Here is a 25,546-nt window from a genome sequence, read left to right on the forward strand (position 1 = left end):
CATTTCCGGGCTTCCGGCGGCCATTTTGGAGCCGCCAAACAGTTGTTCGGCGGCTCCAAAATGGCCGCCGCAATACCCGATCTTCGCAATGCGGGTTTTCCCCATTGCGAAGATCGGGTATGTTTCCGTATAGCGATCCCGAAAAAGGGATCACTATACGGAAACATCGCTATACGGTGCACTCGCTAAGCGAGACACCACTGTACGTATTTAAAATGGGATGAGATCATTTCACCTCTCTCTTTTATGTAGTTGGATCAGAATCATCTTAGACAAATGGGCTCGGAAATTGTGATTAACAAAATAGTCATCTCCTCACGTCCCCATGGAAGTTCCAGGTTTCCTGCCTTGAGAAACCTCAGGATGGGAGACCGAGTGGATAAAAATCAATGCTTTTGAAAAAATCAAATTGTACAGTTTAAATCATGTTTACATTTTTAAAAGCCAGTTTTTAATTCAAATCATTAAAAAAGACTGACTTTAAATCAATTAAAAAAGCATTGATTTTTATCCACCCTGTCTACCACCTTGAAGTTTTGATTTAAATCAAATCCAGTCTAACAGTAGAACTATTATTACTTCTAAGATTTTCTGTGGCTTTTGCCATTTGGGGAACCTGTACAGCTTGGTCTCCTGAACATTCACTTCCAAATAGGGATGCTTCTACATAATCCTTCAATACTTAAACAGAATGACAGTGTGCTGGCAGAGGTAGCTGATTTCAGCATTAGGTTTGTTTTATAGAGCTGGATATCACAGCAGCCATCAATATTATGAGGGAGATTTCCATACCTTTGTAGTTCCTCCAATCATAATCTTGTGGGTAACCTCATGGCCAGGTGAAAAGGTGTAGAGATTAAATGTCAGATAATCTCCTTTCTTGGTACTCAGCACCAGGCTGAGAACTAGTTTTGTTGACCACTGGATGGACTAGGGAAGAGAATAGAGGAGATACTTTCCTTACAAACAGTAGATGACAACTTTATTGTCAATTTATTGTCTTCAAATGTAAGCTGATGCACAAATGAACGGCTGGATTTTTAGATCATACAGTGTGTCCTTGAAAAATGCTTTTTAAAAAGCCTTTCTTAAGGTCGTTGCCCTCTGGCCCAGGCCTTATTCTTCACAGCATCTGTTCCCATCTCTGACTTGAAAAATTCAGAGTTTTTCATATTTTTTCAAAACTGTAACACTTTGTATACTTGACCTCATCTATCAGCGATCCCCTGCCATTAGATGCTGAGCATGGAATAAAGCCCTGGAAGACAAACGAAGATAGGATGAAGTGGCTACATCTTAGATTTTGCTGAAGACATGATGAACAAAGGAAAGTGTCTTGATATTAAGGTACATGGATGCACATCCACAAACATGTTCTTTAAGGATGTTCATCGAAGAGGAAAAGCGAGGCATTCATTTGGGAAAGAGACAACACAGGCTTTCTCTCCAAACCACTTGTAGAAATCTGATTTCTTTGCACTTTTGTAATAAGAAAATATAAGCTCACGTAAGGCCAGGACCAAATATTGGTCCTAGATTTCTGGTGGGAAGATCGGGCAGAATCATTCTAATATTCTGATTGATGTTCCATTGAACCCTTCTAGCAGTTAGTATACTCCTATGCCAGCAGGTATAGAAGATTATGTATAGAAGACAAACAGATGCTGCATCAGATCCAGCAATTGTGGATCTGTTTTAAAAGCTAGGACAATACAGTGGTGCCTCACAAGACAATTGCCTTGCGGGATGATTAATGCGCAAGACGATTAGTTTTTGCGATCACTGTTGTACTTTGCAAGACGATGGTTTCCTGTGGACAATTCTCGCAAGACGACAATTTTTTCCCATTGGAACGTATTAAATAGATTTCAATGCATTCCAGTGGGGAACCGTGTTCCACAAGACGATGTTTTCTACAGACAATTTTCGCAAGACAGCGATTTTTCCATTGGAACACACTAAATAGATTTCAATGCATTCCAATGGGGAACTGCATTCTGCAAGACGATGTTTTTGCAAGAAAGCGATTTTCATGGAATGAATTAACATCGTCTTGCGGGACACCACTGTAGTTTTCTATTTCTCAAGAAGAACTGGGGAATGCATAAGGATGGTGAAAGATTGAAATAATCCTTCCAATTGATTTGTTAGACTTTTGAATTGTGGCATTTTAGATTTAAAAATAGATTCTCTTGGTGCTTCGTTGGATTTGGACAGGGATCTCTAAACCACTGGGTGAGGTTGTCTGGAGTTTTGGGATTTGATGTCACCAGTATGTGGATGACATCCAACTCTATCTCTCCTGAGGAAGTTGTTTTGGCTCTAGATCAGTTCTTGGCATCAGAAATGGATGAGGAGGAATGAACTGAAACCCGGACAAGGCCGAGGTGCTCCAGGTCAGTTGAAAGGTAGATCAAAGAACAGGGATGCAACCCACCCTGGCCAGGCTGGCCCTATCTTTGCTGTCCCTCTGCAAGAAAGTGAAGACCTTTAGTCAAGCTTTCCCTCAATACCTGCCTGCCTGAGCATGATCTTTTTTCAGATGGATTGTCTTGCATCTCTGCTCTGATGTGCTTTTAGTATTGCTTGTGTCTCCCTTTTCTAAGAGGGGCATTTTGTTTGTTCCTTTTTAATATTTCTATACTTAGTGTTTTTAGCTCTAAATATTGCATTTTAATGATGTATACTACCTTCGTATGCTCATTGTTTTGCTCTTAAATACTGTCTTGAAATGATGTTGCCTTGGGTCCTTTTCTAAGGAGAAAGGTGGGGTAAAAATATTTTAAATAAATAAATAAATAAATAAATAAATAAATAAATAAATAAATAAATAAATAAATAAATAAATAAATAAATAAATAAATAAATAAATAAATAAATAAATAAATAAATAAATAAATAAATAAATAAATAAATAAATAAATATGCACTTTTGAGAAAGCATTGATGGCACAATTGAAAATTACTTGTCTTTGCAAAGGTTCCAGCTCCCAGGGGGCTACCATGATTCACAGAATGGCAAACTAATGGGACAAATAGCTTATCCTAAAATCTGAATGCATAACAGTGATTGGGTCTCTCCCCCTCCACCCCCCGGCAGATCTCTGAGCTCACAAATGGATATTGCCCATTCAGGGTTACACCCTTGATCTTGTTCTCTCAGAATTTCCCTCCCCTCAGCTCCCTATCTGTCTCACACACATTTTTGCTTACTATCACTGCAAAATATGTTCCCTGTCTATAGTTGTGAGAGAACGCCACATGATTAAACAGGTGTTGATATGGTGTTTGTTCAGGAAAGAGAGCACAGATGTGTGTGTTTAACTGAGAGAAGCTGATTCTGAGGATAAATAATCTTGTGTGTGTGTGTGTATGTATTCTGTTCCGTCAAGTTGGAACCAGTGTACTGTATATGGGCTCTAATAGGACTTTCAAGGTAAGTGAGATATTTAAGGAGTGGTTCTACCAGTCCCTAGTGAGTTTCCATGGCAAAGTGAGGATACAGGCTCTCTTCTCCAGAGTCCTAGTCCATCACTTTATCCACTGCACTACACTGGGAATCTAAACATAAAAATGTAAAGATCTAATCTGATAGTAATTACTAAATAGGGAGGAAATGGATTGGCTTGCACTTATAATTACGGGTGGTTGCTATAAACCAGAAAATTATTTGCTGCTTTTTGCAGGTATGTAAGAAGTGAGGGGAGACTACAGAACGCTGTGTCCACGTTTGAAAATTGTGTTGCTTTTCCATATGTGTTTGCCTTGTGAGATATTGGTGCCACGTGCAACACCTGCATTCTCTGAAGCAGTTTCATCAAAATCACATTGCACAATGTTGAACTGTAATGTCCGGGACTGTTTATAGTACAGCCCACGCATTTGTGATAAATTGGCAAATGTCTATCTACACAGGGATGAAGACGGTCTGTTTACTTCCCTCCTGATGTCAAAACTAGAGATGGAGGTATTTATATATTAATATGAATATCCCCGCGCAGCTGGACTTCTGTCCACTCACGCATCCATCGGCAGACGACAACCCCTCTCAACCTTCCAATCGTGCTCGGAGTGCTGCTCTCTTTCCAATCAACTGGCCACTCCAGGCAGGGGAAGGGAGGACGAGTCTTCCTGCATGTCTGCTGACTGGCTAGCTGAGCGGGAAGAGAATGGCACTCCGATGCAGTTGGAAGGATGCGTGGGGCTGCTGGTGGATGAGATCGGACCCTCGTTAAGTCCAGCTGCGTAGGGATATTTGTATTCATATATGATCTCTAGTAAAAACCCATTGTAATAGAAGCAGAGGATAAGATAATACCATGCTTATTTCCCATACCTCCAGTCATGAGGGAGCCTGTTTCACCATCAAAAAAGCTGGCAGTAGTCACCTAAAGCTTATGTCTACTGTCTTTCAGTGATGGTGTTAGCCACCAGAAACACTAGAGTAAGTCATTGGTTTATTCTGGAGGTTTTCAGTGCTAAAGTGTGTCTTCCATAAAAGCAAACGAGGTGCTTGAAATCTGCCCCTTCTTCCCTCGTGTAGACTTATGATTGTTTTTTGTGTTATCTTCTAACTGGCATTGTCTTAGGGATGAATAATGGTACACATTAGGTACCTGTAAAAATCTGGGAGTCTTTTCTGTGTGGATCGGAAGCATTTGAGATTCTTGGAACTGACTTTTTGGAAGGCATACAGTATGTAAAGTCCACTATTTCCTAGAACTAGCCTGTGAATAAATACACTTGGAAATACACCCCACAAATTTCAGTTGAATTCCCTTCTGTCGCAAGTGCCCAGAGGCCTTCCACCTCAACTGAGCATATAGAGAAATTTTTGTAAGTTACCAGGAAATACGGCTCTTCAAGGAATCACTGCCTGTTCCTTTTGGACCTTGCTTGATCTGTGAGAACAGCTGTCCCCACTGCAAGATACTTGTAGACTAGCTATTGGGTTACCTGCGTGCGCCTCTATAAAAAATTGTAAAATAGACATCTCTTTGGCTGAAGCAGCATTGTAGTTAGTAGTGTGCCATAGCAGATGTTTTGTGGATTCTTCTCTGTGATCTTTTTTACTCACAACATGAGTCTTATGATGCCTGCAATGTTTGAAAACTGTTAGCGCTGAGTATTCTAGTTTGAGCAAGAGCTCCGCCCATGAAGTTGTGTGCATGACTATGTGGAACTTCCGCCTTCTCTGTTCCTTTTCATCTGCTGCAGCCTTTGCAGCGTGCTGGACTTTCTTAGCTTTTAGCTGAATTTCTTATTTTGTTCTCTCTCTTTTTTTCCCTACTATCGCTTCCATGGTTTGACTTGGACATTGTGAGTTCAGTTTTTTTCCCCATCCTCTTAGAGATTCGGGGATTCTAAGGCTTTCTTTAAGAAGTGTGTTCAGTGCTGCAGCAAGATCCCCCAGACAGACACTTGTAACAGAACTTTTTTTTGTTTGGTAGAGGATCATATTGTAGAAGAGTGTTGCCCTTGTCAGTATCTCTCCAAGCTGTCCCTTCAGAACAAGAATATCAGACTTTGTGCATTGAGCTGAGAAACTGGCTCTGGGGGACTCTGAAGAAGTATAATATGCCTGACCACCTTCTGTACTTTTAGTCTGTTCCCACCAACGGAGCACCCTCAGCCTTTGTCCAACTTAGTGTTGCTGCCATTCTTGCCATCGGTCATACTCTCAAAGCCATCAGTGTTGACAGAGAATATTGCCTTTTTGATATTGCCACAATATCTTCAACTTTGGAGGTGTCTGTGTCCAACTCCAACCTTGAGTTGCATAAAACTTTCCATAAGAGGCAGGATTCACATTCCCTTGTTCCTAAAAGGAAGAGTCATAAGTGTGGTTAAAATAAAAATAAAAATCAAAGTCCAACTTGGCTATCCCTTAGGATTTTTGCCAATGCCAAGAATCTCTCAAAAGCTATCTTTGTGGGCTACTCTTCCAATTTTGTGCCTGGAGATCTTAGCCACTTCTGCTGTTTTCTCAACTTTCCCATGCCCTTGTTCTTGTATTGAAACAAGCCCAGCAGGGAACAGTCACATCCAACAGTTTCTTGTCTCTTATTTGGAAGGTGGACTTCTGAAGGCATCTAATGCCTTCAGAGGCCATTCCTGCTTCTTTTTAGAGACAGAGGCTATATCTTCAATCCAAAATTAAACAGCACTGATCTTCCAGTTGCAATAGACAGTGGCCCATGTCTCAGTAGCAATCCGCTGCTCTCACCAGTGATCGTCATATTGTCATGTTTGTTGAGATCAATGTCTTGGTACCTCTCTAGAGAGAAGTCTCATCACTATACATGATTATCCCGCCTAATTATCTAGTTCTGCCACTCATCCCTGCTCCTGCTCCTGTTCCCTGATCTGCCGCCACTCTCAGCCTAAGCCTCAGTTGACATCAAGACATCACTGGCACCAAGTGGGCTCCCTAGCTTCAAACTACACAAGAATATAATCACATTACAGATATTGAAACCTATTGCACTAGGTCTGGGATGGCTCATATTGATAACAGCAGACCCATTGAGACACATAACAGGTACAGCCATGTCTGCCTTATCTCCAGTCACTGGTATCTTCTTGGCTCCCATGTCTTTAAGCTCAAAGATGACTACTGGCTCCTGATACCTTATCTGGAATGTCCTATCTGTCTGCTCAGCCATGTCTGTTTAATCAACATTGATTTTTCTTATCTATAGTTTCTTGGCCACCTGCACGCTCACTGACCCTGCACTTCCTCTGATGATGCCAGCCCTGACAGTCATCCTGGAAACATTGGCTGCATTGAGACAGCCATTTACAGTATGCTGCCCTCTCTGTATCACAGGCACCACTCCAGCCCAAATAATTCCCACTCTGCCACTACATCTTTCAAGATGCACATTGAGAGCACATCCTCCCTTCATGATTCTGATGACTCTGAATCAGCTGTCCATTCTAGTACTAGTGTTGGCTGCAACTCTTCTCACTCAACCACCTGGGAGTCTAGCTTTTCCTTGGATGTGCTGGTGGGAGATCAGAAACTCCTCTTCCCACCCATGACATCCGAGTTTGTGCAGATCAGCTTATGCCAATGACAATCCTGGTGTAGCTCATCACATGTCACTGACACCTCCAGAAAAACAGAAAACCTGCATCACATTTTATAATGTGATTCCATTATTCCCCTTGCATGTCAATCATTGTTGAAGTTGTACTGGGGAAGGCATGAGACGAAGACCTGTATGACACCTGTTGACAAAGAAAGGTGGAAGTTGGGTTCCAGTTGCCCAAATTGTAGTTTGTTGCAGTCCTCTTCTTTAGAACAGTTTACTCTTGAACTTGCATATCACCAGTTCCTCTAGGAATGTGTCACTCGCATATTAGATAAGTTACCAAAGATGTCCACCAATCAGCTTATGCTTTCCATGCCAAGATACACCGTCTGGATGTCTGACAAAGCATGGCAGCCTGTCACTTAGCAGACTGTGATGTTAAAACACCCACCACCATCATTACACTATGCAGACGTGCTTGGTCATTGAGCCTTAGTACAAAAATCAGCACTGAAAGCTCTCAGACCTCAATTCAGTACCTTTCCACCAGTGGCATATCTGTGCACTGCCAAACCGTTGTCTCTCTTATTTCCGAAAGTGCTATAGAGATGGTTTCTCAAGAAGCTCTACCAAATGTTTCTTATTCTTGATATTTCTTTATCCCAAAGAAAGACAAGGGCTTATGTCCCATTCTTGATCTGAAGGACTTGAACAGGTTCTTCACCATAAGAAAATACCATGTACTGATTTTAGCACTGTATTGTTCCCTACTCTCCCAAAGAGACCAGTCGTCCACTCTGAACTTAAAGGATATACGTATATTTGGACATCACCATCTCTCTCCCCCCCAGGTACTTCCTTCACTTCATCCTGGGATGGGCGGTACTATCTGTCTGTCTTGTCACTGAATTTTACGAAATGTATGGCAGTGGTTGCAGCAGATTCTTGTTGATTCATTCATTCATTCATTTCACTTTTATACTGCCCGTTTGGTGTGAAGCACTACTCTGGGCAGTTGACAACAGATAAATTAAGTGCAATTATAAATGAAACTATATGAAATAATAAAAAATACGAACAGCGTAATCAATAAAACAGCATAAAACAAACACACCTAGGGCAGCAGGAATAGTCTGATGATAGGGCAAAATGTGCAAGTCTCTAAAGAATGCCAGTGAAAACTTTTTAATCTTTTTTTAAGCAGCTTCTTAAAGGCAGGCAGGAAGCCAAGGCACAGCTCCACCAGGAGCCCATTCCAAAGGGTTGGTGCCATCACTGAGAAGGCACAAATACTGGTGGATGTTCTTCCGGCCTTCCTTGGCGGGACAACTTGTACGAGCATTGCCAAGGAAGATCTGCAAACATCACTAATTCTCAGTGTCTGAGTTGTACCCCTACACAGTGACTGGTTACCGGTGGATACATTTGTCAACACATGAGGCAACTTCCTTGCTCACCTCATAAACAACACAATGTCAAGTTTTGACCATTCAAGCATTACACAGTTTGGGTTTGAGTTCAAGATTATAAGAATAAATCAAATAAAAACTTGTTATGATACTGAGAAACAAAAGAATAAGATTTCGGAGAGAACAACAAGTGTACACAGTTCGAAGTCCCGTTTACTTAATGGAAGAATTATTACAGATGAGCAGTGAGAAGCTTTACATTTGAGCCTGAAAGTTATTCAAGAGTAGAAAGGCTAGTAAAGAATAGAGGATCAGAGATTGGTGGGTTTGTGTTTGTATATGTATGCAGTTATGCCGGTGTTGCAACTACGGGTAGTAATAGTTATTCCTTTCTTTGAATCCTGTGAGCTCCTACTCAATAACCTGTTTATTCTGCTGTTGAGGTTCCCATCTTCATTGGAGTCAAAAACTCGTTTGACTAGGATTGAACCCCACCTCCACCCCAGCTAGTTTCCTATGGCCAAGATCACCACTGTTGTCATTTTCCTCAGCTATCAGCCATCTATGCCACTTGCCAAATTAATTTCAAAACACCCAGAGCAGATTATGAAGTAGCATGGTACCTGCCTGTCTTTAAGGTATGGAAGGGCAGTTCTAGTGCGACATACCGCGTGGTCACATGGCTTCAGAATAGTGAATTCCCATGCCGTGTCACAGGTTGGAGAAAGAGTGACATTTCAAAAGCAAAGTGATTTGCTGTTTGGTGCAACCAACATTATCTCTGAGCTGCGTAGTTGCACAGTGTTGTGTCAGGCGCGCATACTCACAGTCAGTGTTCCCCCCCCCTTTGGTTCTGGTTGCAGCCGGAGTGGAGCCATCAGAGCCAAACATTACAGAGAGCGTTGGGTTCAACTGAATAATATTTTTGAGAAAAGTAGACTTAAAGTGCCTTTTGGTATATAAGACAAGTTCCTTGATGCTCAGGATTTGAATTAATGCTCTGCATTTTATTTTATTTTGACCACTTGTCTTTCTACCTGATGAATGGTTCTGAATGAAAACACAGAAATCCTTAGTTTTAAATTGTTTTTGGAATTTGTAACTCCAAAACAGTGAACAGGTTGGGCTTCTGCTGACCTGAAATTTTATAGTACACTTATAAAAAAAGGAGTGCAGGAGAGCTAGAAAAAAATATTTTTCTACTGAGCAATGGGCATCAGAATAAACATGTGATTCACTGTAAGAAAGTATAAAGTTTTGTTGTTGTGTTATGTGCCTTCAAGTTGCAACCAACTTACAGCAATCCTAGTAGGGTTTTCAAGGTAAGTGAGCTATTTAGGAGTTATTTTACCAGTTCCATGCTCCCAGTGAGCTTCCATGGCCAAGTGAGGATTCAAACCCAGGCCTCTATGTCCTAATCTGTCACTTTGTCCACATTGGGTATCCTATAAGGCTGTGTACATCAGGGTAAAACACGCCTGCTTCATGTGTATATTGAAGGGACCTGACCAAGAAAGGAATTTTCATGTTGTAATGAGTAATTCTATGAAAATGTCAAGTCAGTACTGTATGTGATGGCTGGCAGTGGGTCAGTAGTGGAAGCAAACTCCATGCTGTGGATAACTGGAGAAGTAATTGAGAACAGAATTCCAGATATCATCCTGCCTTTATACAGATCTACACAGTCGTCACATCAGGAGCACTGTGTAAATTTCTGGCCACCACCGCTCCCAAATGGTATTGTAGAACTTGAACAGGTTTAGAGAAAAGGGCAGTGCAAAGGATCCAGGAACCAGAACAGTTCCTCCTTTTGCAGCTTAAAAGAGAGAGAGAGAGAGAGAGAGAGAGAGAGAGATGGGAGAACATTTTAGAGGTGCTCAAGAGTTAATCATTGTCTAGTAAAAGAGAATAGAGTGATACTTTTCTCCTTCTCTAATTATACTTAGAGCCTGAGGTCATTTGGTGAAGCTGAGTGGTGAAAGATTCATGACAGAAATAGTAGGATTTGCTACCACAAAAAATGATGGCTATCTTTTTGATGAGCTTTGAAACAGGAGTAAAAGGATGATCAATGACTGTTATTCATTCTGTCTAGTTATATATGCATTTTTAATTTAGAATTATTAGTAGGCTGCCTTTCCACCTCACGAGGGGACCCAAGGCGGATTACAACTTTAAACAAGTAAAACTAAAAACTCAGTAAATGACACGTAAAAAGTAATCAAACTGTAATACTAATTAAAATATGATTAAAACATTTAAAACTTTAAAAATAAACGTACACAGCTAAGAACTAGCATTCAGGGGCTCAGTTATGGTTATTAAAAAACCTGCCTAAACAGGCACGTCTTCAGCTGTTGGCAGAGGGGTTAGGGGGGGGCAACCTAATCCCCCAAGAGAGAGCCTTTCACAACCTGGGAGCAGCCACAGAGAAGGTCTTGTCTTGTGTCCCAATCAGCTGTGCTTGTGCTGGCAATGGGACCGAGAGGAAGACTTCCTGAAGGTCTTGAGGGCTAAAAAGGCTCAAATGGGGGAGCCACCGTCTTTGAGGTAGGTTCGTGATATCTATGTGTGGTCTGTGCCTCTGAATGTGAGTTGCTGGAGAGCAAGAGTGAGGGAGTGCTGGTCTACTCCTTTCTAGTTAGCTGCTGGGGAAACAAAATCCTAGATTAGTTGGTTGGTCTTTAATCTGATGCAGAATGCCTCTTGATACTGCTTTCAAGGTAGAATTGGTTTAGTAATTCAAGGCTGAAGTTGGCAGTTTGGGCATTCTTTATTTCCCAAACGTCTTGGCCATGGCAAGAATCAAGACATGGCCATGGAACACCCATGTATCTCCCTAGAGTTATTATTCTTAACTCCCTGAAGGGGGCAGCCCGGTTTCCGATCTGTATTTCAACTGAGACAAATGTTCAGGTTTTGTTTCATATTTTAAGTGCTGCAGGTATTTTTCTAACACAATGGAGGAGTGGCAGAGGTTTGGTTATGTGAATTCCAACTAGCGTTTTAGAAAACAATGTCTTGATTATCTCTTTTAACATCTGCAAGATCCCTGATCAATGAGACTGTTGAATGGAGCTAGGCGAGGGAAGAAGCCAACAGCAGTGTGACCAGAGACCGCAAGGATGGTAGTGATGGAGCGAGTTATAACTTCAAAAGGCAGCTTGAGAGCCAGCAGCCTTCCTTTTACCATTTGGATTGAACTGTACACTAAAATGTTTGCATGAATCTTTCATTTTTGATTCGGTTATATTGATGGATAGGTTCCATCAGTATTTCCTGGTTGCTTAACACAGACTATATGGGGATCTGTTCTGTAGATTATATGTGTCAGAGTCTGCACAATGACTTTTCTCACATGAGGGGAAAAGGCTATGCATAGATTAGCCTGAAATTCATTGCTTATCTGTTTAGAAAGGCATGCTAGATTTTTTTGTTCCGTCTTCATATAACCTAGTTATTGTACAACTAACTGTAACCAGTAGCCATCCTTTGCATATTTAGAATTTATCTAAATATAGCTAGATTAAAGAAATGGATAACGAGAGTCAGATCTGAAAATCAAGATAACAAGCAGTAAACTATTAACCTTTTAGCCAGATATTAACAAAATGTTAGTATTCACTCTAAACCTATCTTTTTTAAAGCATTATTATTGGCATTTGTGGGATTTATTCTCTTGTTAAAATAAACCTAAAATTTACACCATGCATTATTCATGAATAGGTCTAAATTTTAAATTATAGTTTTCTGTTAAGAAATATGTTTAATTTTTGTTTTCGTGGTATTCTTTATTGATACCTCAAGAGTATCTCAGTTGAATTATATTGCCACATTATGTCTTCAGAGGGGCATAAAGTCAGTACACATGCTTCAGTAATATCTGGTTGTTTACCCTTATGTTTCCCGTTGGCAATTTGAAATTATGGCTTCAGCTGCACTTTAAATATGTGATAATAGCATGTGTTTCTAATAAGGGCCAGCACCATTTTGTTGAGATCGTGTGAATGGTTGTCACTCATATATGACAAATGCACCTTCATCTGCTTCTTTGATGGCTCCCTAAAAACCATACCCTCAAATCAGACCGATGAAATTAGCTGCTGTGTAAATTGTGTGTCTGAGTGGTTCATTATCTAATCACCGTCAGAACCATAGTGATAAAGTAGTTTGAAGCCGAGAAGAGGTCTGCCAGATGATTTCCCTCCCCCCCCTTTTAAAATCATGTTTCCCTCGGAAACACATTACTATAGTATAGAACTTCACCATTCTTTAACATACACTTGTGATTTTAATATTTACAGGATCTAATGAGTAGCTTAAAATGTTCCTATATTATTCTAAACCATTTTTAATGAAGTGATATACAAAGATACTTTTATCTGGTCACTTCTAAGACAGTGAAATTATATTGTCCCTGATACTAAAAAAAGATAACTTTTGATGGATTTGTTGTTTGGAAAAGCACTTACAGTAAAATGTTCGCAGTTAAGCTATGTTAAGCTGTTATGCTTGGGTGTAATAGATTGTTTCAACTGCTTGCTATATCAATTTTGATGATATTGGATACCATGGGGAATACTGTATATGGAGGTGGGTTTTTTTATTTTTTTTATTTTTGCTAAGAATGCTGTCTAACATCTGAATTTTGCTTCCCTCAAAGGATCGTTTGATGATGATGATATCACGCATGTTGAAGGAAGCGTTGAGCCAGTTCGTGACATTGAAATCATACATGAAGAACTTAGGCTAAAAGATGAGGAAATGATCATGCCCATTATAGACAAACTAGAAAAGGTGGCTGTACGAGGAGGTGACAAGAAATTAAAACCTGAATATGTAAGTAAGAATACCTTCCCAATTTTAAAATATTGTTTCCAATGTAAGATTCATTTTAAACAAGGTTAGCATGATATTTATCAGCTGCCAGTTTTATTTTCTTGGGGAAAAAATGAGCTAATTTCACCTCAAATTTCTACACTTAAATTATTACGTAACTGCATACTGTACTGTGGTAAATTAGTTATTTCTGTTTTATATATTTAAAAAGTTATTGCTGTAGAGCAGATTAAAAAACACACACCAGAATAATGAATATAGAAAATACAGTGGGCAAAACGACAATATGCGTTGTCATGTATAACTCTGTATAACTCTGCATGTCTGTGGCCAGTGGCCTATCTCATAATTATGTGTATGAAGCTTCATTTGCAGAATCTTCTCTGTCAGTTTGAAGCTTGTTGCATGTGGTTTGTGGTTGTGTACCTTCATGTGATTACACACAGCTGCCACAGGGGTAGCTCCAGGTGGTAAATGTTGAATATGGTCACAGCTAGGAGGTAACCTGTTTTTAACAAATTACTTTTGGAATGAAAGTTCTTCTGTAACAAGTTGGATGAAGATGTTTTTTTTCTGCCTATAATGGTTGTGCCTGCAATTTACTACTTTTAAATGGAAGGAAAATGAAACTCTGTTTGTTAGGTAATATTGGTGTGTGTGGGGGAGGTGGCCTGAGCAGAAGGAGAGGAAGGGGAAGGATCAAAAATGTGGTTCACTGCCTTTCTTTATACTGTATGACCCTAAGGAGGGAGAAAAGCAGCAGTGGGAAGATTGTGGGCAAGGACATCCAAACATGCATACTCTTCCTTGGACTAGAGTATATACTGCTTCGGGCTTCTATGCTTCCTTCACTCCATGCATGCTGTCTCTTGTGAGTGGAGATAGAGTGAGAGAGAAAGAAAGGAAGGAAGGAAGGAAGGAAGGAAGAAGGTGAGGGAGAGAAAGAAAGAAAGAAAGAAAGAAAGAGAGAAAGAAAGAAAGAAAGAAAGAAAGAAAGAAAGAAAGAAAGAAAGAAAGAAAGAAAGAAAGAAAGAAAGAAAGAAGGGGTGAGAGTAGGTGCATGAGGGAGAGAACATGTAACAAGCATGGCAGAGACCAAAAGGATCTGTGGTTTTGACAGGGTTTGTAATGCATGAGCAGGCAAGGTGACTTGGTTTGTTTGAATTGGCAAAGAAGGAGTACCATATGTTAAGTCCAAATTTGGTTTGTAACGGAATTGACCATTTGAGGGAACTGACAAATATTTTCATGTATTGTCCAGTAGCTGTACCATAATGGTAATGCTAATGGGTTAATTATGAGCAGTGGAACAAGTTATTTTTACAATTGGCAATAATGATAATAATTTACTGTTGATCCAAAGTAGTAGGTAGCAAATCAGTTCCTTTTAAACCTTTGAATAGAATGCCGACTTATGTATTTTCCCCCTAACAATTAAAGCATTAGATGATAGCCAAATTCAGAGTACTGTTTGAAAATGTTGTATAAGTGCTTTTTTTTTTTCAGAGTTTGGTCCCCCTGGTTGTGTACTTTTAGTAGGAACCACAACTGTTCTAGTCTCTGCTCTTTATTTTGCAAAGGCACTTAACGTATGTTCTTTCTTGCATCGTTTTGTGGTTATTGTTAACTCTCAAGTTTGATTCTTCTGTGATTATATACTTGTGTTCCAGTTTCAAATTATACTAAAAATGCTATATAGAGAATTTTGGAATGTAGAAGTTCTTTGTCCAGCACCCCCCTACACCCCCTTGAAAGTTACTTTGAGGATTATTTGAAGTTATTAGTATGAAATTAATAGTATGGAATTGAAATTATATTGGACAGTGTCCCTGTTGCCGTACATACCTTTTGAGTGGATTCCTAACATTTAGGAATATATTTTGGGGAGGTACTCCTGAAAATTATTGTTCAGGAGGGAAAGGAAGAGCCCTCCTGAACAATAATTTTTAGCCTCAAATGTCTTTTGTTAACCTTGTACTGTACGTGTATTGCATCTGATATGACAGGCAGAAATTGCCCAATTCATGATCAGAATCCATAGTACCATCAACTGAGCCCTTGCTTGCATTATATATACTCTGATTTTTGGCAGTAATGTACGAAGCACATGTAAAAATGCCACAGTGATCCTCGGAGATGTGTAAGGGGCCAACAATTTTTTCACTGAAAAATGTGAGGACTATGAACACATTTCTGCACACCCTGGACCAGGGGTGGGCGATTAATTTCTATAGGGGGACCACATGAAAAATCTGAACTGTGTTTGGGGACTGAACCAACTTTACGTAAAAATAAAATGAAACAGTGATGTTATGATTGTTTTTATTTTAAACCTGTTAATCTTCACAAATACTAAAGAGGTTTTTTGCGGTATGTTAAAGATAAGCAACTGATCAACTTTAGACAAAAAGCTATAAATGGTTTTGATGTTCAACTTGTTCAGTGAGAAAAATCCAGTCTGTCTTGGGCTTGAACAAGTGCTTGAACACCGGACAGGAGTGACGACCGGCGGGCCGGACAGGAGCGGCTCGCGGGCCGTATGTGGCCCTCGGGCCGCACTTTGCCCAGGTCTGCCCTGGACAATAACAATGCCCTGTTGGCTGATCCTTCTGCTCCAGAAGCACCATTTTAAGATGATGGATTACTGATTGGTGACAGAAGTATTCTAAGTTGAATGCAGGGTGTTCTGAAAAACGAGAAAGAATTCACTTTTCCTCAGTCTCTTATGTCCTCTTGCAGATATGACATGTTGTCTCAACAATCGCCCTGTGCTAGATAATCCACCTTTCATGTTTTGGTCACAGCTAGTGGTCATCATGGATGTTGAGTGTTTCTCCTAATCCTTTGCCCCAAACTTACTATAAAGGATAACAATGATAGGAGGTTACCTGTGAACATGCAAATGTGTTGTTTGCGTCATGATGGAAGTTGGGTTGTTCAAAGAGCGATTGGTGGGAGGTAAGATATGAAAGGTTGAAAACCACTGTCTCAGGAGACAGGACAACCCCCTTACGAAGTTTATGTGATGGTTGTACAGTGGTGCCTCACACAACGAGTGCACCATAGAACGACGAATCCACACAATGGGGCTGTTCTAGCGATCGCAAATGCAATCGCACACCTATGGCTCAAAATCGCAGAGCGAAGGTCGGTAAGCGGTTCGCTTACCGACCTTCGCTTTGCGACCCGCTGATCAGCTGTTAGGCGGCTTCAAAATGGCCTCCGGAAGCCCCAAAATGGCCATGTGCAGCGTTTTCACGCCCTCGTTAAACGAGGGGAGGGTGCGAAAATGGCTGCCGGCCATCAGAGAAACATCGCTGTATGGTGAGTAAAGCTGCTATTGGAACGCATTAAACTAAGTTTAATGCGTTCCAATGGCGTTTTTTGATCCGTACAGCGATGTTTTCACACAGCGAGGGTTAATTCGGAACGGATTAACCTCATTGTGCGCAGCACCACTGTACTTGGGCACATGCTCTTTGAGGGATTTCTCTCTCAGTCTCTTGCAGTTATTTCTTCTCCTACGTCAAGGGCTTTTTCACCTTTAATTTTCAGCCCTGTAAGAATAGAGATAAAGAATCCAGTGTAGCATATGAGGCGACATGTTGTGGAAGCACATTTCCTATAAGCCAGGTCAGGACAGCCCATCCAGCTACCATAAATAATACTGTATAATATTTCACAGGCTTCAGGAATGTTTGATCCAAGAACGGAAGGACAAAAATATGGCACGACTGTATCCTCCTTACTTGAGAACTGAAAAGATAGAACCGTAAACAGTAAACAACGAAATGTTATTGTGCTGAAATTGATTTCTGTGAAGGTGAAAAGATATTTTAATGTAGAACTTCTTCATTAATTGTTTTTGATAAGTAGCATGACAAAAGTGATTGTGTGTCCTTCAATTGCAGTTTACACACTAGGAAAGTTAAAAACTTTGAGGTCAGTTGTTATAACCTGGATGTAATCATCACCTGAGAATTCCATTGCAAATATGTCTCGGAAAGTTACCAGCTTGCCTGGAGATTTTAAAAAAAAATGTTAGCCACAATTAGACTTAAAACACTTTTCAAAATCCAGAATGCTCTATAATTTTACACTCTTAAGAACCACAGCTGTTGAAAAAAAATTCTGATGTGAAAAAAAAAGCATTAACATTTTAAATAGCAACTGCTTCCCTCCTGGTCCCACCTCTAACAACTCCTTGTGCTTAAAATGTCAGGGTGCTTGGGGAGCGCTGGTGATTGCCTTTTATTACTTGAACTTACCACACTTCATTTGTGAAGTCTGACTGAGACAGGTTGTGCCTGTATCCGAGAATCATAAATGCCAGGAGAACTGGGTTCTGTCTTTCCTGCAGGCCGTTCCTCAAAATCTGATCGTTTGAAAGAGATTATTCCTCTAAAAACCCCATGCTAAAGGTAGTATGGTAAGTGGATGGATGTTCACAGCCTTGGATATTTATTCACTTACTTGACTGGATTTGCATGCCACCCTTATCTAAAAAAATGGGACCTAAGTTTATTAAAGCTTTACTATTTGATTAAATAAGACCATTGGCCAGAATTCAGCAGAATATTTATGTGTCTGTAAATGCAGTGGTAGAACCTAGAGCAGTGAATGACTGCTGCAGAGTAAGTCCAGTTGAATACAGTACCTGTTAGTGCACTCATTCAGTGACTTGGCACACAACTAGGAATTCAATCAAATACTTCTTAATTAGCAACTATTTGCCACTTTGAGTTGCGCTATAGTGCGTATGCCAACATAAATGTATTCAATTCTTTTTTAAAAACTCTGGTTTATGAACGGGGGATATTAGGCTTCTCTATCCACAATTCAAAACACCAGCAGGAAAAAGGGTGCCAAGCTTTATGTAGCAAAAGGCAACCTGAATGTTAATGACACCAAGTCAAGATATGATCTATAGCAGTGATTCTCAAACTTGGGTCCCCAGATGTCCTTGGATGGCAACTCCCAGAAGTCCTGGCCAGTACAGCAAGTGGTGAAGGCTTCTGGGAATTGCAGTCCAAGAACATGTGGGGACCCCAGTTTGAGAGCCACTGATCTATAGGATACCCTTTTGTAATAACTACAATTTAAAAAGAGACAGCAAGCAGATGGAAATCCCAGAAGCTGGCTCCTTGTTGAAAAAAACAGCAATTATCAGGGCTGTTTTTCAAAAAGACCATTCATTGGTGTTGTCAACATTCAGGCTGCCTTTGGCATGTGAAGTTTGGCATCCTTTCTCCTGTTGGTAATGTGGGCTTGATAATTGCACAGCAATATTGGGGCATTTCTTGGGGTTTTGAATTGTGGATAGAAAAGCACAACATCCTACATTCATAAAGCAGAGGTGTGTGTGTCTGGTTTTCTTTTTTTTAAGGAATGGAATTTCCTAGATTTTATAATGGACCTTTAAGTATACATTCAGTACACACAAATTCCAACAGCAACTCCCCTCATGTAGAATTACCCAGCGCTATAGGATCCCAGAAGATGACCATGTGATCTGTACTATAGATGCTGGGAGGGGGCAGAATAAAGAACAGCTGGGGTGTGGTTGTAAATCTCTGTCCAAAAATATTTTGAAGGGCTGATTTGGACTAATAAAACGGTGAAGGGAAGATGTGAAGGGAGTGCATCTTACGCTGTGGAGAGTGGTCATGTTACCAGATAGGCGGGATATAAATAGAATAAACAAACAAACAAACACACTTCAACCTCTCTAGTAACCTCATGTTGCCATGCCTGCTCCACAGAAGGCAGACTAGAATGCTGTGTTCCAATTTCCTTTCCTTGGGGCAGGCGACCTGGGGAAGCTGTAGAGGGCCAAAAGCTCTGCATGTTGACTGCCACGTTTTCCAAAACATGTCATCTTGCCTTTTGAAATACTATAAAAAAGGAGAGGGTTGAGCGAGTTTGCAAAGATTGCCCCTGGAAACTAAGGTCCATATCATCCACACTATGTGAAGGATGAACAGTGAAGAAAGACAGGGACAAAAATTAAGTCATTTGAAATGGGATTTGTGGGGGCGGCAGATGACAGACAATATGGACCACAAGAAAGGCAGAAAAGTGGGTGCTCAATCATGTCAAGCTTGAACTCTCACAAGAGGAAAAATGAGGTACCAAAGTTGAAGCTATGGTACCTTGTACATATAATGAGAATAGAGAACTGACCAGAAAAGATAATCTTGCAGGGGTTGGAGTGTCAGTAGAAGGAGAGGAAACTTAACATGAGATGGGATGACTCAAGAAAGGAAGCTACTGCTGTTAGTTTTCAAGACCTGAGCAAAGCTGATAATGAACAGGATATTTTGGAGATCATAAATTCACATAGTCACCACAAAACAGAAGTTACTTGATGGCACATATAGTCTTTGCAGGGTTTTTTTAATTGTTATGTATGCAGACATGCCATAGATAAGAAAAAAGTAGTAACAGCTTTATTGCATTGTTACTGGAGGTACAATATCTCCAGCCAGAAAGCAAAAGCCAGTAATTTCCCAGCTTAAACAAGTGAGCTTCTTAAAATTGGCTCTGCTTTCTTTCTTCAGTATCCATGGGCTCTTGACTGGTGTGGGCTAAATAGGGTTGCTTAAGATTGGTTGAATATGTTGTGCGGTCTTTGCATCCACATGGCATAGCAACCCTATTTTGTCTGCTGTACCATTTAGAGAAAATAAAGAAATTGAAGGCTTCATTCCTGAAGCAGAAGAATACAAGAGGAGGCAAGTTGTGTGTGTGGAGGTTTCTTTGCCTTTGGGAAGTCAACTTGCTTTGCCAGGGACTGAAAAACTGTAAAGGAAAGAAAATAAAATCCCTCAAATTACCTCCTCCTGCTTCTCAGTGGAAGCATTCAATTTTTTAAAAAGTCTCTAAAAGGTACTGCCCTAAAAAAATTAGGGCTGCCCTGACTGGCTTTTTTTTTTAAAAAAAGCATCCTCACTTTGAACCACAAGCAGAGAGGACATTTTTAATTTTCCAAATGCCCCATCTCATCAATTGGTTAAAATGTCTGTATAAACCTCTTAAGGATATGATGTGGTTCCCTAGCATTTGCATGAACTGGAAGCAAACCAAAACAGAGCAGTCCTGCCCATACCAAAACAGTAGAACCCCTGAAAGGGTCCACAAAGGTGCAGGTAGGAATGGCTAGGTTGGTTTGCTCCACGATCATCTGATTAGCAGACATCATCTGATTAGCAGCTTTAGGAGTAAATCAGTCCATCCCCACAGAAGTCCAAACAGTGGACCCATGTAGTTGCCGCCATGTCTGTATCTCTGCAATCAGACACAGAATCCTCTTGAAAGCATGAATCCCAAACAGCCCTTTTGGCGGCAAACAAAAAAAAAGTTAAAACATTTATGCATTGGGTTGTTGTGAGTTTTTCGGGTTCTTTGGCCATGTTCCGAAGGTTGTTCTTCCTAATGTTTCGCCAGTCTCTGAAAGTTTTTTGGCCTATGACAAAGTACGACAGGTTGACTTTGTGCTATGTGCTTTTGTAATGTATACATAAATATTTTGACTAGGACTTACAAAATTGTATGCTAATGCCTTGAAGATACATGGCAAAATGTCCTCCTTCTGGGTGACTGTTACTCCATTACTTTCTTTAAAGCAAACCAATTTTTGAGTCTTCTAATTCATTTTGTTTGAGCTGTGACTTTCGTCCTGCAGCCCTCAGACTCAGCTCTAGCATTTTTGCCTGGCAAGCTTGTACTACACATGCTGAGTGTTATAAAAAATGCTGTTTCTCCTTTTTAAAGGACCAATATTTCAGCCGATACAGCCTGGATTTGTTCAAAATAACAAAAAGCCAGTGGGGGAAATGATTCGATTTCAAGATACGGAAGATTGGTCCTTTGGGTTGCCCATATCTGAAAGGGATGCTAATATATATGTTAATATCATATGCTAATACCTGTGCACTAGAGCAGTGGTTCTTAACCTTTGTTACTCGGATGCTTTTGAACTGCAACTCCCAGAAACCCCAGTCAGGACGGCTGGTGGTGAAGGCTTCTGGGAGTTGCAGTCCAAAACTCCTAAGTAACCCAAGGTTAAGAACCAGTGCACTAGAGGATTGTGGGAGGAACACCTAGCCCCTGATGGGAGTCCCGTAGGACACCCCAAAACACTGAGGAGCTCACTTGGCCTCTGGCGGGACTGGGGCTGTGCAGCCCTGTTCTGAGCAGGAGGTGCAGCCAGGGGGTCACCATGCCTTTGGGGGGACAGGGCACAGAAGGGGGCAGGAGGTGCAAGGGCCACTCCAACTCATACATTGCTGGGGAAATATCATGGTCATGAAAGTGGTTTTTCCAGGGTAAGGCTCATCCATTGCACTTCAGGTGTGCTGATCCCTGTGATTTCCCCAAGTGTGGGAAACTCAACTACATAATTTGTAATAGTGAGGGATTGCATTTGTGCTTTCCCTAGTCTTTTTAAAATCTCTTTACCCTTTGATCTTTGGCTGTTTTCACCATCCCCTGCCATTTAAATTTGCAGCCATTGACTCTGCTGGCTTTCCATGAGGGAGATCCTGGAAAGCCAGCAGCTCAGATGGCAGAGCAGCAAGGTCCAATGCAGCTGCCACAGTGAGCAGCCTCTGGTGCTGGTTTGGAGGCCTTCTGGCACAGTGGTGGAACTGTGAGAGGCTTCTGGGTGGGGGTGGCTGAAGAGGTTTTGAACCAATGGGGGGGAACCATCGTGCGAAGCATCGGTCTAAAAAAAAGTCTTGCAAAGCATAGACCAAAACATCATCTTGCGAAAATCGTCCATAGGAAAAACCATCTTGTGAAATGCCACAGCGATTACAAAAACCCATCGTCTTGTGGATTAATCGTCCCGCGAGGCAATCGTCTTGCGAGGCACCACAGTAATTCTAATTCAGCTGGATTCTGGCCATTACAGTAAAATAAAATAAAATAAAATAAAATAAAATGTTCACATATTAAAACTGAATTAAATTAAAACTATAATTTAAAACCACATCAGCAAAGAAAATACACCACCCACTGGATAAAAAGCCTTGACTTGATATATGAGTTTTTGTCTCCTTGAGATCAACTTTTGACCTGGTGGTAGTACTGACTCGGCTGTGTTCACTGTCCTTGGGTGAGATGCACTTACAAATCAAGGGAGAAAAGCAGTTTGCTGTTGATTTTTGTAGATATCTCAGCAGGCTTTACTGCAGCAGATAATGATATTGTGTTTGACTACCTATGGGGTTTGGTAGGAGTAAGAGAAGTAAAGTACATTTGTAGTTTTGGAGAATACCTGATGGATCGATCAAGGAAACTATTCCCCTTTCTGCAGTCTAGGCAGTTGTCAAACTTTTCTGCACTGGCCTTATTTGTTCTGAGTTTTCCTGCCACAGAAATTTCAGTATTGTGAGATAGGAAAATTTCCCTTCTAACTGTTATTCCATAAAATTAATGAGCTGTATGAGGAATGAATAGGTGCAGGATGACATTGATAGGATACATGAGATAATAAATCTAAAATCAGAGTTCAAATTCACAATTTTCCTTCATTCTCACTTAAAATCTAAATCATTTAAAAATATATGTTATCAAGTTAAAATAATATTTTAAGGTGTTTAAATAATGTAAATGTTAAAAAATATTTCTAAATATTATAAACCAATTCTAGATAAAATATAATTTCTCATTCCCAGTAGAACTTTGAATTTGATTGATCTTAACTGTTAAAATTAGTTCACTAGGTTAAATCTTGCCCCACTATGTTGAATGCCATGCAGCACCACCTTCCCCCCTTTTTTTCTTTCACCTCCTCTTCTCCCCCTTCCCCTTTTCCTCCAGCTGCTCTGAGAATTAGCTGGTGCCATCTGTTTGTTTAGGGTTATTGTTACTAGTTTTATTGTCTCTATTTTTATTTTCATTTTCTACTATACATGTTGTAACTCGCCCATAGTAGTGCTGTGATACAGTGGGAGCGAGAGACAAACTGAATGAATGAATGAACCAACCAACCAAGCTTATTTATTCAGTTTTCATAAACTCATAGAATAATTGAGTCCAACCCCCTGTAGATTACAGAAATCCAAGTCAAAGTAGATGTGAGAGATGTTTGTCCAATTTTCTCTTAAATGCGTCCAGCATTGCATATATTCCTAAATCATAGCTTAATAACCTTTGAATAACCTTTGAGCTGCAGAGCTGGAAAGGCTTCTATGGATCATTGAGTCCAGCCCCTGTCAAGGGAGGCAGAGTGGGGAATTGAACTCCCAACCTCTGGCTCTGCAGCCAGATGCCTGAGCCACTGAGCTATCCAACAGTTTTATATAAACAAATACAGGGTGCCTCACTTAACAATTACTTTGTTAAACAATGAATCTGCTTCACGATGATATTTTTGCTATTGCGATTGCAAAATGATGTTTTTATAGGGTTTTTTCGTTTCCCGACAATCTGTTCCCTACTTCGCGAACCAATTCTTCGCATTACGACGATCAAAACAGCTGATCGTCGGGTTTCAAAATGGCCACCTGCTGTGTAAAATGGCTCCCTGCTGTGCTTTAGGATGGATTTTTTGCTGCACAGGGAGCAGAAAATGGCCGCCCTATGGAGGATCTTCGCTGGACGCTGAGGTATTTAGCTCATTGGAACGCATTGAACCGGTTTTCAGTGCATTTCAATGGGCTTTTTTATTTCGCTTGACGAGGATTTTGCTCTACAGCGATTTTGCTGGAATGGATTATCCTCGTCAAGCGAGGCACCACTGTGTAATCAAATATATGGCCAGTATAACCAAAATACTGAAAACCCCACATGAAGAGGGAATTTCTGCCTCAGCAGATTTGGTGGTATTTGTAAACATTCCTGTATAACAGTGGTCCCCAACCTTTTCCCTACTGCAGACCGGTTGGGTGTGTGTAGCACGCTCGCATGGGTGAGGTGCGCCCGTAGAGGAGCGGAGCTCACTCATGCGCATGTGCACATCACATTCAGGGAGGTGATCCTGCACATGTGCACAGTGTGCTTGCAGGGCGTGGAATGCACTTGTGTGCATGTGCACGTCACACTCGTGCAGGGTGTGTTCACACACATGTGCACAGTGCACTCACAGAGGCGGAACACGCTCGGACACATGCATGCGACGGCACTTGCGGGGGGGGTAGGGGATCTCTGTCCATGGCCCGGTTCCGGATAGGCCGCGGACCGCTGCCAGGTTGCAAACCAGGGGTTGGGGACCTCTGCTGTATAAAGTGACATCTGATATTCTAGAGTTATTCTGATTTGTCATACATGTTGTGTATAATTGTATTAAATGAGTGACCTGGATACATATGTTATCACTGTTTGTACTTAATGCTTTAAAATACGTTCATCTGTTTGTAAGCAGACCTATATGGATTATTAAAAATTTGGTATAGAAATTTTTTATATAAACAGCCTAGTTGAGGGTCATTCCATGTGACATCAACCAATGCATGGAACCTTGATGTCATGGATTTGGTTCATTTTTGGTACATTTGTACCTTACCATGAAATGTTTAAAAATTATTTTTTTTTCCAGATTTTTTGGTCCACCCATTTCTGGGATATTGCATTTTTTCAGTCACCTCTCTCGTGTCCTCATCAGCCATGCCTGTGCTGGCAATAGGACTGAGAGGAAGGCCACCTCTGTCTATCTTAAATGCCGAGAAGACTTATATGGGAAGATATGGTCATTCAGATAGCCTGGACCCAAGTCGTATAGGGCTTAGCAGGCCTTAGTTTTTTTTGGGGGGGTTTTTGGGGATTTATATATATATATTTTTGCCCTGATGCATTCTGATGGGGATTCCAGTGCTTTTTGTTTGTTTGTTTGTTTTTGGTGATTTTTCCCCCCCCCAGCCCTGACACGTTCTGATGGGGCTTGCAGTATGCATGGTTTTTTGTTTTGGTAATTTTTTTATGGCCGGAACGGATTAATCGCGTTCCAATGCATTCCTGTGGTAAATGGTGCTTCGACATACAACCATTTCGAGTTATGACCATCAGTCCAGAATGAATTAAGGTCATAAGTCGAGGCACCACTGTATTGTACTATAGTCAGAAGTAGCATGTGAGGTGACTTGAATCAAGAGGATAAAATAAATGTGAGCCATGCATGGCCCCTTTGTCCTACCATGTACAAGAAGGACGGCAGTCTGACTCTCTTTTTTTGGGTTGCATGTAGGTTGCTTTGCACAGACTTGGTAGAGTTTAACAGATCTCTAAGACCTAGCCCCTCTCTAACTTCGTACGAGATAG

At 40.8% G+C, this 25,546-nt stretch overlaps 1 protein-coding gene and 1 non-coding gene across 9 annotated transcripts in view; both read left to right on the plus strand.

Annotated features, from left to right (window-relative positions):
- Positions 1-25,546, plus strand: part of OLA1 (Obg like ATPase 1) — a 120,955-nt gene that overhangs the window by 50,083 nt on the left and 45,326 nt on the right. For all 8 annotated transcript variants that reach the window (XM_078394128.1, XM_078394124.1, XM_078394139.1 and 5 more), the window contains one exon: positions 13,110-13,285. In XM_078394128.1, coding sequence (XP_078250254.1) covers positions 13,110-13,285 — 176 coding nt within the window. The remainder of the gene's footprint in view (positions 1-13,109; positions 13,286-25,546) is intronic.
- Positions 21,562-21,725, plus strand: LOC140703328 (U1 spliceosomal RNA). The gene has a single exon (XR_012082767.2). It is a non-coding gene; the product is annotated as a U1 spliceosomal RNA (small nuclear RNA).

This window comes from Pogona vitticeps, chromosome 1 (genome assembly GCF_051106095.1).
Source record: "Pogona vitticeps strain Pit_001003342236 chromosome 1, PviZW2.1, whole genome shotgun sequence".
Taxonomy (NCBI): Eukaryota; Metazoa; Chordata; class Lepidosauria; order Squamata; family Agamidae; genus Pogona; species Pogona vitticeps.